Raw genomic sequence first — 18,153 nt, 5'->3', positions numbered from 1 at the left:
GTGCTGTTCTGCAGAAGAACATAGGTTCTGCCTGCTCTTTGCACTCAAAGGCCCCCTCCTCATTTCTCCTCCCCAAGACACTCTCTGCCCATGACTCCCCTTTGCCCTCTTCTCTGCAAACCTTCTATATTCTTCTTAATGATCTGCCTTTGCAACACAGCCAAAAGCTGTGCAGGCTGTTTCATGTTTTCCTGGTACTATATACTTCTTAAGGTAATGAGCTGGCTATCTGTTTGAATATGGAGAACGTAAAGGGGAAAATGCAAACAACACTCCTCCCCCATCTTGTCATCTCTCTCTCCCTTGGGAGTTCAAGCCAGTTGAGAAATAGGCCCAGGCATCAATCAGATAAAATGCACTTGCTCATTTATGATGTGTTTGTTAAATAGCATCTATGGTCCCAGAATTGCTCTAGGCATTAAGAACACAGAAGTGCCCGAAGCAGACAAGATAGCAATCTATTATTTGCAAAGTTGCATTTTAAAACTTGGCTTAGCTTGCAGTGGAAATGACATACCTGAATTGAATTTATCCATTGTAGTCAAAGACTTCAGTGGCTGGAAAACTGAAACCACCCCTTCACCCTTCCAGTATGGTTTCCTGTCCCCAGTGAGCTCACTGCACAGAAGATCCAGGGATGGAGAAAAGAACACCAGCAGACTCGAAGCTGGCAGCTCTAAAAGAGAAGGGGCAGAGCAGGCTGAAACACACACACGTGTGTGCACGCGCACACATGGAATAAACCCTTCTCCAGGCTCACCCATTAGTACTCAAGTGGGTGGAGAGAGGGGCAGAAACCTCGCTCCACATGCTTCAGGGAGGATGAGAGTTCCTATTTTATGGGTGGAGGCAGGAACATGAAGAGGGAAAATTATTCCCTTTGCAATTAATATTGCAATTTTATCCAGACCCTTGTGAATTTTAAATTTTGAATATGATGTAGGTGAATTTATCTAGATATGCTTACTCCTTCATTTTGCTCTAGTGTTTAATCTTAAGTGTCTATTATTACTAATTGAGAAGACTATTATACAAGGGCCTTCTACTTCCATTAAGCTATGCATCCATAAAAGTTATCATCTGTATGTATCACACTAAATATATTACAGAAGTGAGTTCAGATTAGATGCATTGCTCGCACTTCCCAGCTCTGCTCTATTCTGTGAGGATGGGGAGTGACTCCCTTCAAGCTGTTTCCCAAGATGGCTGGCTTCCACCTGGGTCCAGCCAGTGACAGGCACTGGCTGGAGGCTTGGGGGCAGGCGGGAGAAGCCAGGGTGTTTGTACCTCAGGTTGCATCTTTAACAGTGGCTGAGTCTGCTGTTGTTCCAGCCGCTCCAGGTAGGTCCACCATGATTCCTGTTTCTGCCAAGTGACCAGGCCACAGCATCCAGGATCGCCACCTTCTTTTCGTCCCCTCAGCCTGAGTGGTTCTGGCCTCCTACTCTTTCTAATCTCTGGGCTGCTTTACAAAGAGCCCCAGTTGGCTGTGCCCCTCTGCCATCTTTCTACTTTGGAGTTTGAGGCTTTTGCCTTGAAAACTGTCTTCATTTACATCTTTCTCAGATCATGAAAATGAACTCCATCAACTGAGTGGGGAAGAAAGGGTGTTCCATGGAAAACTGGTGTCCGACGATTTGTTATTAGGTGATCTATGCAAAAAGGTTTCCTTGGTCCAGTATTTGGAACATAGTGGGTTAAAAGAAGTCAAATGGGTTTAATATTAGATCTCTCATAGAGTTTAATGTTCTAGTATGCATTGTAACTTAGGGCAATCATACACAGAACTTCCCAAAGTTAGTTAACCAGGGAACCCCCTTTTTCAAGGACTTTCTAATAACATTTCCCAGGACTCTTAATGCTTCATACAACCCAGTTTGGGAAATACTAAACAACAGCCATCTCAGCCAGCCTTTTGCTAGGAGTGGGGTAGAATAATTTGAGATGGAGATTGCCGGCAACATTCCCACATTCTTACTTTAAGCGATGTACGTATTTTAGATACCAGGTGGCTAGCCTGACGCCTCATTATTAAATTGAAGGAGCTTATTTGTATTCTCACTCAGATGGGGGGAAGCTGGTTTAGGAGGATAAAACTTGCCTCGGGAACCACCTGAAAAACATGAGGGAAACCTAGTTCAACATCAAATTAGATGGAAGGGAAAACCTGGGCCTAGGGCATTCTGAGGGCACCCACCTCAACCTTAAGGGCATTGGCATGAGTCTCATTCATGGTTTGACCTGGGGTAGACCAACGTATCCAGATGAACCTACAGGAAAAATGACTGCAGAAAGATTTTCTTTTAAATGATCGTAGACTCCAGCAGGACATGCTTTAGGAATCCTAGACAAGCCGCAGTGCAGTGTAGGGGGAAACACGTGGATCAGACCTAGGTTCAGTCCTGAGGGACCAGGGACAAGATAATTAACTTATCTAAGCCCCAGTTTCTTTTTCTCTTTTTTTGTTCGTTTAGTTTTTTTGGCTGCGTGGCATGTGGGATCTTAGTTCTCTGACCAGAGATGGAACCCATGCCCCCTGCAGTGGAAGCGCAGAGTCTTAACCACTGGACTGCCAGGGAAGTCCTGAGCCCCAGTTTCTTTATCTTTAAGAATCTGGAATTTAATGATCTCTACACAGAGCTGTTGTGAAGATTAATTGAGGTATGCAGAAGCATTCGGTAAAGTGCTATGCAGATATTTGTTAATAAATTATATTTTAGTCTTCTATAGTCAGCTCAATTTAATGCCCTCTCCCATTAATATTAGTATGCTTCATTATGTTTTAGCTTTACTTTTCAAATTATAATTTTGAAATAATTTCAGACTTAAGTTGCAAAAATAGTACAAAGAATTCCCATATACTCTCCACTCAGATCCCCCCAAATATAATCACAGCACAATTTCAAAAATCAGGAAATTAACATTGATATAACCTATATACCACAGTCAAACTTCATCAGTTACTCCACTAATGTCCAATTTCTGGTCCAGGATCCAACTGAGGACCATACGCTGCACTTGTTATGTCATCTTCATTTCCTTGATCTGGGAATTTCTGGGTCTTCGTCTTTAATCATGTTAATAATTTTGAAGATTACAAGCCAGTTAAAGTGTAGAATATCCCTCAGTTTGGATCTGTCTGATGCTGTCTCATGGCTGACATTAACATTTTGCATTAATGTTGTGATTATTTATTCAGGCCATCAAAGGTGATATAATGATGGAAATGCAGTGTCCTGGTTAAGTGCCTGGACCCTAGTCAGAAGAACTGGGTTTAAATTCTGGTTCTACCAGACTGTGTGACCTTGGCTGGTGACTCAGTTTCCTTATCTGTCAGATGGAGAAATGTTAATACCTATTTCATAGGGTTGTCGGGATTATTAAAGGAGCGAATATATGTAAAGTTATTGGAACAGTGCCTGGCACATAGTAAATGCTATCTAAGTGTTAGCTTATATGAGGAGTTGGGATTTTAGTGGTTTTACTGGTAGGAAATATATCCTAACAAACTGATGAAGAGATCAAAGAAGCAGCAGGCATTTTAGCTATGAACATCCATTGCCCCTCTCCACCCAAAGAGCCAGGGCCAAAGACCTTTGGCTAGCAGGCATTCTGCTCCACCAAGAGGTGCACTGTTCTTTCAGCCAGAGGCCTGCTCATAGCACTTGCTCCTAAGCCCATGAGATGAGGACTTGCTTGGTCCACAATAGGTCCACGTACTAGGAACTGAGGCCACATTTCCTTACCCGTCAGTTGCTGGGAAATACGTGTCAAATTAATTAAAAAATGTTGTGAAATAATTAAGCCCCCCATTTTCCTGACAACTATTCCCACAACTCAGGCTTTCAAGCTTCATTAGTATGCATCCAGCACTTCAGCTGCGGACACATTCACTGAATAACCATAGTGATAACCTCAGCCCCTAACCTTTGCATGTGCTTCTTGTTGAAGGGGCCAAACCACTCAGCCCCTCACAATACTTACTTTATTGGCCAATCCTGGGCAGACTCCACAGTGAGGCAGCGTCTTAACAGGCTGGATGGGGGAAGGGAAGGAAACCTGAACAGACTAATTCCAAGAAGGTAGAAAGAATCTAAGACATATCTATGAAAATTTGGTAAATGACAACTATTCATTAAAAATGTCAAAGCAACAACAAAACCCCTTAATAGAAAAATAGCAATGCATTCAGCTGACTAGCAAATGACATTTTACAAAGCAATCATGTTCTTTTACCTCATTTGATCACCCTTCACCCCCAAGACACCATTTTATAGGCGAGAAGAGGACTGAGAGGGAAATGGCTCCAAGTGGCAAAGCTGAAACTTAACTCAGGTCTTACCTCCAGATATAGCACATTTCCCACTTTACAACAACAAAAAAAGAGGAAATGCTCTAAATGTAGGTCAAAGACTAACAGGATTAAAAGACTACAAAAATATAGGGACTGAAGTGTAAAAACGTAATGAAACCAGCTACAGTGGAGACTTTAGTTTCTTAGAAGTCAAGGAGGGCAGGGTTTTTCAAGGAAAAGGACTTTCACAAGGCCTTAGATGCAGGCTGAGCAACGACACAGGGAAGGAAGGGGGATGGGGAGAGGGGGAGAGAGGTGTAGGGGAAGGGGAGTGAGGGACAGAAAGGTGTAAACACACACACCTTTGGCGTAAACACACACTACTGTAAAATCTCTGTATCTTTGGGTACTTAAGAATCAAATGATTTCAATGGGATGCAGACAGGGACCATATATCGTACAACCTCCAATGAGTGAGCACTGCCAAGCACACAGCAGACTTTCAATACGTATTTGCTGATTTGGCTGGACTTTTACGTATGCAGCAACCAGATACAGCCTTATTCAAAACTCCCACAAATATCGGAAACTCCCCAAATTAGGTATTGCCCTCAAGTGCTAGTTGAACGTATGCAGAAATGGTCAGTCATTTGTGAATTGTACAGGCAAAGAGGAAATTAGAAACTTATTGCCCATCACCAAATTGCTTCCATATTACTTTTACGTCAGAGAGACCTTCCCAAAAAAGAGGCTAAAAATATCAATCATATCATACCAAAGTTTATTGATTACATCAAACAAAATTTCTGTAATGAAAAAGGCAAGTTGCATTCATAAAAGATGGCATTCACATTCATTATAGAAAGCAAAAACGATGTAAAAAATTGCTGAAGTGAAAAATGTAATATTGCAGTCCCATTTTGCAAGCTGAGAAATGATTTCGTCAACACTTGCATAAAATCTACATTTATATACTGCATGTTATTAAAAAATTCCATCACTAAATTATTATGGATTTTGCAAATTTAGGCTTGTATTTTATATACTGTTGCTGGTGTAAATGTGGTAGATAGGGAATTTATGTTTTCAGTTTCGTAGGTAACATCCTCAAACAGTGGAGAACAGCTGTGAAAACTACAAGGACGTTTTGTAGTTCGAAATTATTCAAATGATGGGTATATGATCCTATTATTACATTTTACCCCTTTCTCTGACACAAAATAAGGTGGTTAGATTGTAGTGATAGGAATACTGGATGGCTTACTTCAAGTTATTCCATCTGCTAACCCCACGCTAACCAATTTTTTTGCTCACTAATAAAATATCTTTCAAAAAATAAAGTCAGGTCCCTCTCAAGGATCTAGGCCATGATATTACACATCACTGCCATCATGAATTTGAGCTGCAGTGTAATGTGTAGCTTATTAGACACAACTCTAAATCCCCCTTGTCTTTCTTCCAGGATGCAAGGAATTTCACATGCCACCAGTTATATTTCCACTACCCTAGATATTCTGATCATGTCAAATCTCCATGGTCTGCATTAAACAAGCCTCTCTAATTAAGGTCGGCTCTTTGTATTCACAGTCCTTATAATTCTTACGTAAAACAACAATAACAATACAGCAACAACTATAAAAACAAGAACAACAACAAAACATCGAAAACTTTCCTGGGTCTGATTTTTTAGCTCTTTGGAATAGGTAAAGAATATATTGACTTGGTTTTCAGCAGACTGCCCCAAATACTAGACTACTAGAACACAGCACACTTAGGAAGGTGTGATGGCACCTAACAAAATACTCAAAAATAATAGTGATATATGAGAACAAAGGAAATAATGAAAAAGGGTCAGTAATGATGGAATGGTTTCTGACAACTGAAATTATGTCCTTTCTAAAATTTAAGAAAAATTACACCTAAACATTAACACAAAATATAAATGGAAGAATCAAATGTGCCATATGGACTTTATAAATACACTGGTATAGATTGAATCTAATACTTACTTCTCCAAATCAAGGTACAATATAAAAACTAATAATAGTACAGGCATGCCAGGAAGACAACCAAGAATGGAAACTGGTAAGGAAATACCTTTTAAAAGACCATTTCCAATCTAGTAGTCAAATGTAGTCACTTATATCCAAAAAAAGCGTGTGTATAATTTTAACATTTAATAAAGACACACCACATTTATATGTTTTAGGTGAACTCCTTAGGAGGTTAAAGCCTCCCTCTAGTCCAGTAAGTCAAGGACTTTACCAAGGTGAATCTCGTGGTTTAGAGTTAGACCATTACTCTAGCCAAGTTTGCTAAGAGAGACAACATTCATGTTCAGAGTTGTGCTATGGACCCTTCCTCCTCCCAAATCGGCAAGTTAAAAAAAAAAAAAGTGCAGCATATATGCACAGATGCAACCTCTTTCAAATAAAAACCATTAACAGTTTGAAATTAAGCTATTCTTCCTTCCTCTCCACAAAAAAAATGATAAAAGACTGATGTTCAGAATGGCCTTTATTTTTATGTAACTGTGGTTCTGCCCATCTTGCCTCAGATCCCAGTAAAACTAATATTGGAAAAATCTATTCTATCTTAACTATTTTGAGGAGCTACTGATTGGAAATGCTTTCTTTTCAAATCTAGTAGCCTTACACTCATTAAGTGTAATCCAGAAGAACAAAAATAAATAATTTCTTTTGATTTCTGCAAAAATACCCAGGGTTAACATTCTTTCCACCTTTCAAGTTATTTGTTGGCAAGGATATTCGATCAAGACAAAATTAGCATGTGGGTGAACAGAAAGGATTAACTACTATCTGATGCACTGATTTAGTCCTCATATTTTCAAGTATTCCTTTCATATGTTGAAAAAAATAATTTAACATTATCATTCAGCAGGAACAAGAAATGTGATCTAAATTGCCTATTTCTTCTGCCAGGCAAAAAAAGTAATATTAGCAAAATCTATTCATTCCCATTGCATGACTTCTACTTTATACTATTGTATTTAAATCCATTCAGAGTTCATGGGTTAAAAGAGCACCCATTTGGTAGTTATTTTATTCTATCTAAAGCCAGAAATTCTAAATATTCTTGCTTTCAACCTTCATATAATTCGTAACTTAGAGCTTTGGCCATAACGGCTACTTACGATAACTGTAAATGCTTAAGAGAGTCATTTGGTATCTTAGTGGACATTTACTCTGAACCTTAGACATAAGATAGTGGTTTAGTTTGTTGCATATCAAGTATCCTGAGATGATAACTTTTTGTAGTTGCTTCTTCATGCTTTCTTTTAGCTGTAACCACTGTCAATATGCTTGTAGGACAATAACATAGGCAGTTCAAGATTCGGATTCTGAAAGATTTAAAATACACAGAGTTAAAAGTTTTATCTTAATAATAATGTAAAACCACCTGTTCAGCATTTTCAAAAATAAATCAAGTAGTAAATTTTGTTATGAGAATAAAACAATTGTTTTAACAAAGCTGCCAAGTTTTATTCACATGCAGGGAAAAAAAAAGTGACACAATAACTAATTTTGAATCCTTTATACATTTGTCAGCTGAATAGATTCAGACTTGCTTTTTGCTTTTGGATTGCTCCAGGGTTCTTTTAAGAACTTTTACCACTAGGACAGCAGAGGCTTAGCTCACTAAGATCCCTTCTAGTCTGTGAGGGACAGAAGGGACATGAAAACAGGGACATTTTATTTAACTTTCTATCTCTAGCACCTAGCCCAGTGTCTGGCGCACAGCAGATGCTCAGGACATGTTGAATGAATGCATCGACTGTTTTTTGGTTGTTAATTATCACAAAGTCTGAAGATACATTGTTTTGAAAGACTGTTATGAAAGTACTTTTCCTTTACTTAAAGAAACATGTTTCCTCTCTATAATATTGAAGTTAGTTTTCTTTTTGGTAGATCATGTATCTATGAGTCAACTGACTCCTGTTTTTCTTATTCATCATCTTTTTAGAAAAGAAACCACAGAAATCTCCCTAAGAAATCTGTAGATTCTTCTTTGTTCTCTAAACACTATCACATGCTATGATCAGGATGGGGCATGATAGGGCAACTATCAGTGAGTATAAATCAGGTATGTGGAGAAGTGGAAGTCCTACGTCAAGGGAGTCAACCTGACCCTTGATTCTCCACTCAAAAATCCAACTTTTTAAAACCTGAGTAGTGGAGGGCCTTAAGGGGTGTACTATTTTCTCCCCCTTTAGGTGCACCTTCCTTGCCATACTTGGACTAGAAGTTCTTTAGAATACCTTCCATTCCTTTTGATGTTCCATTTTCTCATATTATTTCTTCAGGTAGCAGGGTCAGGGTGACCCTAACCAAAATAAGGTTGCCATTCACATCGAGAACTTATAAAATGAGTCAGGCAGTTCCCTTATCAACCAAGGGACAAACTCGGTGGCTAAACTAATTGCCAAATATTTTCCTTGGAGAAGAAATAATGTCACATGAAAATATATTCCTAGAAGAAATAACTACATTAAAAATAAAACAATCGTTTTTTGAAAAAAATTTCCTCAGTTGTGTTAGGCATTGTAGGAGTTAAGGCCCTGGAGAGACCAAAAGCAGTAGCAGTGTCTGCTACCCAGCCTAGTCTCCCAAACCACAGGCCAAGCTAAGGCAAGCAATCCAGGGGGATACAAAATTCACTGGAAACAGTATAGCTAAAATGCATCACACAGCTTAGGACAAGGCTATCTGGAACAAAACAGTCAAAGACTTTGAAGGCTACTGGGAAGCAGATTCATTACTGAGGGACAACATAAGCAGGTGAGTCACTCCAGATGGGTAAAAGGATGTATGTAGACTGAGACAAAATGAATTGGCTTCCAAAATAACACTGCAGATGCAGACTGTGATGAACAGTAGGAGATAGAAGAACCAATGGATTCAATCCATCAGCTCAATTTTTATTCTTTGCTGGAGGGTAGGGAAGTTGACAGGTGATGAAAAAATGGGCCTATGAGGTGGACTCACAATTGTTAGCATCACAGCAAACTGACCTGCAACTGTCATTCATGATGATCATTAATTTTTATGTGGGCATGAAAGACAGCCCTGCCCTAAGCCATATAGAGTTGTTTCCAAGCTGACAAGCTTGTAAACCTCATTCATGAATTATTCTACATTCCCATGGATGGATAAAAGACCTTTAAAGGTCTAGGGTGACAGAGGCCCCTGCAGTGGGAAACAGAGTACACGTAGAGGAGTCATTCTGAGTTCAAGGATTCCTCCCATGGCATATCAATTCCCTCCAAATCTTTTTTTTGGGGGGGGTAAATGAAACAATGTTATAAAATTAATTTACTCACTTTTGGAAAAATTATGAAGCATTCTATATGATTAGGCTAGCATCCCCCTGAATGGCTAGGAAAGGTTTTACCTCTGAAAGTTGAAACATTTAGCTGGAATAAAACTTGACACTACAAAAAGTGATTACAGTAGATTGGTTCATTAACATATACTTGGGGATCAGACATTTACAAGGACATTAAAAATATACATGGAAACACAGACACAGCACATGGAAGTACAAACACATTGAATTATTTTCACATAATTCCCAAAAGAACATGCAGTGCTAAAACTGACTTGATATTATACAGATGCAATTTTGGAATATTTATTTTCAATTTTTCCAAATCATCTTTTAAAATCAAAATTATATTTCCTAATCGGTATTAACATGCATTTTCACATGATGCCATGACAACATGCCCCTTATAAATTAAATATACTGTATTGCCCTTCAGTTCTGGAAAATGCCTAAAATTTTATTTGGGGGCTTAGCAAATTTAAAATATGTATTCCTCCATATTCCAAGTAATGCATCTTTATATTTTTGCAAAGAATAGTATAAAGTTCACCACACCAACAGCAGAGAAAATTTAGAGAGTGATATTTTCATTTTTTCTTTATAATGCTGTTAATCTGTTTCTTTAAAGCCAGCCCGCTTGTTTAACACTAGGTACCTGTTACAATATATTAGATTCGTCTGAGAATGTTCGTAAAAGAAGAGGTCTGACTGAAGGTCTGGTGGATAATGAGTCAGATGCCTTTTTACAGCTCAGATTTCTCTGTAATAGTGAGGTAAAGATACTTAAAGCATTTGAAGATTGGTTAACCCACCTGGTGATAAAAATGTAGGAAGAAAAAAATAATTTCCTACAGACTACTCCTCTGGCCAAAAGCACAAATGACTACACTACAGCAAATGCGTAACATTTAAATGAATACATTTAAAGACCTAAGAAAGTCTCCAACTCCAGTTGAATTGTTTTCATGGTAGAAGAATACAGACATTAATAGTACGTGGCAAACTTGGGTTTTTGAAATGACACTGGTTAAGTTATGCGGTTGATGAAGTCAATATGGTTCGATTAGTAAACCTTACCATCCTTTTGGTGAACACCTCTGAGAGTTGTGCCGGTACTGTGAGTGTACTGAACAAAGAGAAATTTGTGCAAAACATTCCTGTCTTAGTGAACAGACTAACTGTAACACACTGTGGCTTCTACTGCCACCAGGAACCAATGGGACTACAGACCTACAGTCCAAGTTTTTGAAAATCACTTTCTCTCCAGTGTGACAATTTGAGAAGGTGAACAAATGATTAAAGGAAAATGACAAAATATTCTTAAGTATCAATAGAAGATGTAAAGATGAGTCATGAGAATTTTTCATAAAGAATCAGAAAATGATGTCAAGCAAATGAGAATGCAAGCAAGTTGGTACATTAAGAAAGGAAATCACCTTATTCACTCCAAGAGAAACTGTGATTGCTGGAAGTTTGAGAAAGCATGAAGATAGTAGATGTTCCTGAGGAAGGGAGGCGTTTCGTTACCTTGTTCACAATTGCACAAAAGGTGGAAAATTGCAGTAGAAAAAAGAGAAATGCAGAAACCAAAAAGAAAAAAAAAAGTAAATATTCTCTGAAATGTAAGACATTTAAAAAGAAACCTTGAGAATTCGAAGTTGAAATGACGTTAGTTTTGAAGACGTTACTTTCTGAAGTAAAAGTACAGTTAGAGTTAGGAATAGTCTATTATATGAGCAAACTACTCTTTCTCTGTATAGCAATTAAAAAATTTTTTTCTTAATGGGAAAATTGACTATTTTGAATAAAGTAATTTAAAAATATGCTTCTCATTGAAATAAAGCTCATCTCTAATCATTAACTCAGTAGCTTACACTGTTCAAAATCCACTGGTCAGAGAGCTAGGCTGAGGGTCCATCACCAGTCTATACTGAAGTAACTGTCTCCCCTATCCAATTGCATAGATGGAATATGAAGGGACTGACTGCCCTTGGGCAGTTCCAGGTTAAAAACCTAATCAAAACTAACATAATGGAAAAACTGTTGGCGAAACCACACTTCAGTGCCGTTTACCTCTGAACCAATCTTTAACTTCCTTTATTCTAACACAATTTGATCAGTTTCCCCCTTTTCTCCTACAGAGACTCTTTAAAAGCGTTGGCTGAAGAGCGATGAATTTTTCCTTTAAAACACTTAGAAAAAGTAAAAATCGATAACTTACAGTTTAATCAGAAACCTAAGAGGCTAGTTTTATTTTTTCTTATTCTGTGCCTGAAGCTATAGGCTAATTTATAGACTTGGTTTTGGTATTGCTCAAGCAAAACAGAAGATGAGTGGTCAACTATGCAGATGAGCTTAATGATTCTGCTAATCAAGATTACCCATATTATCTCCTTGGCAGCTAACGGAAATACGCTTACAAAAAGAAACCAGCTAAAGTAACACATATATCTAACAGAGTCTAATAAACATTTATACTTATAAAGGCAAATATTTTTATTTATTCATATATACTTTAACATAACTACATTTTTTCCTGTTCACATTTTACCTTAAATACAGTTCGTGACATGTTGGTAACATGCAAATTACCAATTGATAAAGCTAGAGAAATAAATATTTCGTTTCTGAGAAAAAAATTTTAAATTGCTCTGTCTTCTATTTTGTGGGCAAAAACCTTGCAACAAGATTAACATGATACCAAATCACCCACCCTGTGTTTAAAATACAAGCCCATCTATTTAAGACTGTAACTGAAACACATTTTGGTGTGCTCAAAACCTTGTTCCCAACGGTCAGAGATAGAAGTATTTCTAAGAAGTAGACATTTTAGGGGTTAATAGGTTACTTTATAAAGGAAAACAAAAGAAATATGAAAGTACAGAAGGCAGCAGAGAGCATGGAAAGATTAAAGCAATAAAAAAACTGATACAGCTAGCAACTGGTTGGGGGAGGGTGAGAAGGATGGGAGATAACTAAAACAGTATGAAATTTCCACATTCCTTTGCAGTCATCTAGAGAGCTTTGACTCTGGCTCAAGTAGCAGTTTGTCAAAGAGGCCAATGCATAAAGGTTCCCCTCAACAGCCACGATGTTAGGATTCAGCTTTATATTTGTCTAATTTAGATGACAGGACTGTTACCCTTAGAATTCTTGGTTCTATGTGACACTGTCAGGATTGCAACAGTAATCATCATTGTCACCATTGTTATTATAAGGATAAATTGTATTCTCCAAAGTGCTTTCTCTGGGAATTTTGCTCAGACACCTGACATTCTTCCTTTTCCTGTCTTCCACTCTGAAAGAGCTCCCTGCGTAATGGAATGTTTCCTCTTGTTTGTGCAGACCTCACATGCAAGGTATGGCCATGTTGCTGGGTCCATTCTCATTAGATTATAGTGTTTCCGTGTCTACTAGGCAAAGTCAAGCCTCCTTTAGATCATGATGGTTTACACGGGAAAACTTTACATAAAGATATGTGGAAAATTCCTCCGCTGGAAATGGGAACTGGTATTTACCAGTTGGCCAGAAGGTCCAGGTGTATTTCACTGATTAAGAGACAGCCCAAGAAATATGCTTAAGAGGGGACACAGCTTTTTGAAATACCAAAATCCTAAACTTTAAATTTCCTTTAAAGTGTTATCTGCTGTACCACTGTTCAGTGCTCCATGATAGTTTCAACATATGCTTGTCAGCAGCATGGCGATGAGGCTCTGTCAGTTTATAAGCTAAAGAAAAGACCTATGATCCTTAATGATGGGACTTCAGCTCAAGAATTAACTACAGTGCTGAAAATAAGGGTGTGAAAATATTTACCCCTGAGTTAAATGAGTGGGGGAACCTATTTTCGAAGAGAGAATTCTTTCTAATGCTAATATCATGACAGAACTCAGCTGTGGTGGAGGCTTCTGGAGGTAGTGGCTTGGACCTTGAAATAGCCCAGCTGTGTTACAACAAGCCATAGTATTGAATCTACTGTTCTGTTTATACCTGCTTATAGAAGTGTTCCAAATAAGTCCCCTTTATAACTCAACTAGAGTGAGAGCTCCTTGTGAGACGGAGCTACATCTGATTCGTCTCTGAATGATTAACACCTAGTACAGCAGCTAGCTTACAGTCGACCCTCGGGCAATGTGTGCTGAACTGAATAGAATTCAACAGAAGGCTGCTTCTATAATTGTTAAATGTAAATGGTTTAGCATCTTTCTCAAATGCCATAGACATTTTCTCTATCCACTGCTGAGTTCCCTTCTTAAAGCAGCTGCCAAGACTCACAGGAGGATAGCACTGGCAGTCTACTTACCACAGGCATTTCTGGCTCTACATGCAAAGGATCCCTAGCTTACTGTTTGAAGTCAGGGGGATCTTCTACCTCTAGCTCGGGACACACACTTTATCCCATTAGGGATTCTGTCAGGTATGAGGCTGACCCGGTGTAAAAGAGTCCTTTGCGTTTCTTTACAATGAGGCCAATGTCTTAGCAAGGGATATTGAACAAAGTAGGAAGTCACCCAGGATGCCAGACTGTTGGTCATTAAAATACTCTTTTCTCCTTTATCTTAGAAGTGGCCTCTGCCTCTTTGATGTGGCCAACTAGAGCCTTGTGTAAATAGATGTGACTTATCAGAGTAGTCATAGCTGCCATGTTTCAGTTGGCCTTTATGCATTCATATGCACTACTTTGCTCTTGCATTTTCTCACAAGGGGAAAAAAGGAAAAAAGAAAAAAAAAGAGGCAGTGCTGCTGAGTGCCCACAATGTTTTGTCTCATCTGCAAGTCTCACAATCCCATAGAGTCTGAAAAACCATTTAGCCTTTCAGACTCTGGATGTAAAGAGATGTTCATCAGTAGGTGGTTCAACACATGTTCACTGGTTCAATGACGATAGGAATAAATGAATGAATGAGTGAACGAATGAAGGTGATTATGGAAATTCTCCTGGTTGTTCTAGCATATCAGCATGCCAAGCTACAGTACAGACACTGGAATTCCTCCTATCATGGACATAATCCATGGCAAACAAATCTCATGCTAAACCCTGGAAACATTCTACACTGCTAAGTAAAAAGGGCCGCAGTCCCAGAACTCCATGCTTTCGTTCAACAGAAGTTTGGAATCTGCTGTTTGCGTGGAAAGAAAATGTTCTAAGTCTTTATCTGTGACTACCTTGTAGCATCTCTCCATTTAACTTATATAAAAACATTTAAAATATTTAGTAGTCATTTAATTTATATAAAAGTCACCTCCAGGGCTTCCCTGGTGGCGCAGTGGTTGAGAGTCCACCTGCCGATGCAGGGGACACGGGTTCGTGCCCCGGTCCGGGAAGATCCCACATGCCGCGGAGCGGCTGGGCCCGTGAGCCATGGCCGCTGAGCCTGCGCGTCCGGAGCCTGTGCTCCGCAACGGGAGAGGCCACAACAGTGAGAGGCCCGCGTACCAAGAAAAAAAGTCACCTCCAGCCAGTGTCTAATTTTTTTTTCAAAGGGCTTAAGGAAGAGGATAAGATGATATGTTTGAAGGTTTTGATTTCTGAGATTTTTGTCTCATCTTTACAGCATGAAGCTGGGTGTGAGCCATTATTTAGCATGAGCTCCATTACCCCAAATAAGAAAAACATCGAGGAACTCCTCAAAGTGTACTCCCAAATAAGGAGATCCTTCCTAGACAAATCTCTATTACAACAAGGCACCAAAAGATTTCTTACTGTGACATTTTCTGTTTGGCTTCATGCAAATTGCCACTTGAGCCATTCTGGGAGGAACCTGTTTTATCCCTGTTCAACTGGTATTAAAGGTATAATCAGACAAGTAAATGCCACTTTTCCATTCTAAGACTAAACATCAGGCTGGAGGGAGTTAGTGGGGGGTCTACCGGAAGGATTAGAGAGAGATTAAGCCAGTCTTAGGTTAACGTTACTGTGTGCAGTTCCACCCATAAGGCATGCAGAAGCAGGGAGTTAAGGCCAGTTCTGACCACCTAACTATATAGTGATTGGGCCGTGTATAGCAAGAATCAATGTGGCTTATGCCACTGATAATCTACTGCTTTTGAGTGGGGCTGAAGCTCCTCTCTTATACATCTAATCACTGAAGATTTTCCCACTATAATCATTTTAGTTCCCTATTCTGCATGATGCCAACCACTGGAATCAATCAATAGAAAAAAAAAAAATCAAGGCAAGCCAGTTTTGTGGCTAAAATGGTTGGCAAATTTAATGAAATAGATCAGGTAGATATAGCTTAGTCTAACTTCTTGAAAATATTGCCTTGGAGGGGCTACAAGATCTAATTGGTGTCAATATGATCGAAACAGGGTTTTGTTTGGCAAAATGAGCTAGTGTTGGTAGGAATATGACATATTTAATTAACATGTTGGTCAAAATTTGCCAGAAGTTTTATTTTCAAGGCTAATCTATCCCTTTCAGTTTAAAGGCTTTTTCAGAAAGGCTCAAAAGATATCAGACAATGCAGGGCCAAGCGATTAGGCTGACAGAGGGTAATAACTTCTCATTCCTGCAAAAAATTTGCCATATAAGCAGCAAAAATAAAAACACACTCATAAAACAATCTCAAATTTTTACAAGTGTGTTCAAGAGGGGAAGGATGTAGAAACCACATCCAAGGAATTCTCTTTTTGGTTCAAATATACTGCTGGACAGACAGGGCTAGAAGCAACACAGAGATTAAGCAGCACTATAATTAAAGGAAGGGGAAAGGTTTGAAAGAGGCAAATTGGGATTATCAACTAAAAAAAAAATCTGCAAACAACCCATGGGGAAATTTCTAAGGTTAAAGCTGGAATGTTGGTGTGGAAATTCCCAGTGTGAAAATTCTAGGTTAAATTAAAAAAAATCATTTTTTTCTGTTTAAAATTCCATATGGAGCATATGAGATACTCCATATGGATTGCTAAAGGTCACATAGAACACTATTAAGGAATCTACTTACCACCTGCATTGGATAACGAAGTTTTTTACTATACTTTTTATGCAGAAGAGGAAATTAAGTGATGAACCTGTAAGGAGGGGTTTAACATGCTGTAACTAATGCAATTCTCTAAATAAAGTTTTTAGTTCACGGCAGATATTGAAGCCCCTTCCAAAAATCAGGTGGTAATATAAACTTAGTTCTTACCCTGGCACTTCTTCTTCTTACATTCTTTAATACTATCAGGAGAATCTCAGGGAAAAGGCTGATAAATATTAGAAGAACTATGGCCAACCATGTGGATACAGAAGACAGCATTTGAGCAAATACAAAATACATTCTCTGTTGTTTGAGAAAAGGCCTAGAGTGGAAAGAAAATACATAATGGAAAAACAAATCAGTTCCTGTTATATGAAACAGTAGTGTAACTGAAACTTTTGTATTTAAAAGGAATCCTTGTTATGTACATTAATAAAAATAATTTTCTTTAGGATGACCCAGAAGTAGTAAACCGATTTCATTTACTAAATGTTTAGAAAGAAAAGGAATGATAATCAAAGGGGAAAAAAGATGCTAAAATGCATTTGACTTGAAAACAACTAAGCGATCAATTTTAAAGCTGCCAACTGGAGAACATTTATTTGCATTAGAAAATGCTGGAGGGCTTCCCTGGTGGTGCAGTGGTTAAGAATCCGCCTGCCAATGCAGGGGACACGGGTTTGAGCCCTGGTCCGGGAAGATCCCACATGCTGCAGAGCAACTAAGCCTGTGCGCCACAACTACTGAGCCTGCACTCTAGAGCCCGCGCGCCACAACTATTGAAGCCCACGCGCCTAGAGCCCATGCTCCGTAACAAGAGAAGCCACCACAATGGGAAGTCCGCGCGCCGCAACGAAGAGTAGCCCCTGCTCGCCACAACTAGAGAAAGCCCGCGCAGCGGCAACAAAGACCCAATGCAGCCAAAAATAAATAAAATAAAATAATTAAAAAAAAGAAAATGCTGGAGCTTCAGAGATATTCACAAGAAATGATGATTAATTTTTATGCTAACAAACATTTTACTTCCTTGGCTGTTTTTTTAATATGAGAAAGGATTTCTGGCCTACATTTGGAAATTTAAAAGACATTTTTATTACCACTCCCCACCCCCCCGCCCACAAAACCCCTATGTAAACATAACAAGGACTGTAGAGATTTTCTCTCTCAAGTGGGAGGAATCTACCATTCTCATCCACAAATATATATTGAGTACGAGTGTGTGCCAAGTAGGTTGACAGAAGAATATTGCTAATCACACATTAAGCCTTGGGGTCCAGAAATCCAGGAGAACGCCTCATTCTGCAGGGTTCAGTCTTCCACTGAACTGTTAGGCGACCACTGAGAAGTCCAGCCAGTTTCCCTTCCCTGCCGGAGCTGAACCACAGAGAGCCTCACTAGGCTAGGATGAACGTTGTCTGAAGCTGAGGGGGAGGAAGTGCAAAGCAGCTGCTCAAGGTTGGGGTATACATCAGACTGTCCTTGGATGAGGAGCCTTAGGTAGATAAGTGGTTGGTGCCATTTAGTAGATCACAAATAGTGCTCACTGAA

The 18,153-nt window shown here is 38.9% G+C and overlaps 1 protein-coding gene across 9 annotated transcripts in view; it reads right to left on the bottom strand.

Moving 5' to 3' along the window:
* Positions 1-18,153, bottom strand: part of ATP11C (ATPase phospholipid transporting 11C (ATP11C blood group)) — a 180,541-nt gene that overhangs the window by 9,659 nt on the left and 152,729 nt on the right. Inside the window, exons 28-33 of one of the 9 annotated variants that reach the window (XR_002642115.2) lie at positions 16,774-16,927; positions 10,296-10,400; positions 7,449-7,655; positions 2,198-4,035; positions 1,288-2,113; positions 518-676 (exon numbers count right to left, since the gene is read on the bottom strand). Coding sequence is in view for 6 of the 9 variants with exons in the window: in XM_022554319.2 (XP_022410027.1) it covers positions 10,299-10,400; positions 16,774-16,927 (256 nt within the window). In the remaining 3 variants the exon portion in view is untranslated. The other 8 variants (XR_002642117.2, XR_002642113.2, XM_089904046.1 and 5 more) reach the window with 8 other exon arrangements.

The sequence above is a fragment of the Delphinapterus leucas genome, chromosome X, assembly GCF_059928025.1.
Source record: "Delphinapterus leucas isolate spDelLeu-1000000601 "Yukka" chromosome X, BTC_Dleu_Yukka2, whole genome shotgun sequence".
NCBI classification, from domain to species: Eukaryota; Metazoa; Chordata; class Mammalia; order Artiodactyla; family Monodontidae; genus Delphinapterus; species Delphinapterus leucas.
The sequence above is the reverse complement of the archived record's forward strand: the minus strand, read 5'-3'. Positions and strand labels throughout refer to the sequence as shown.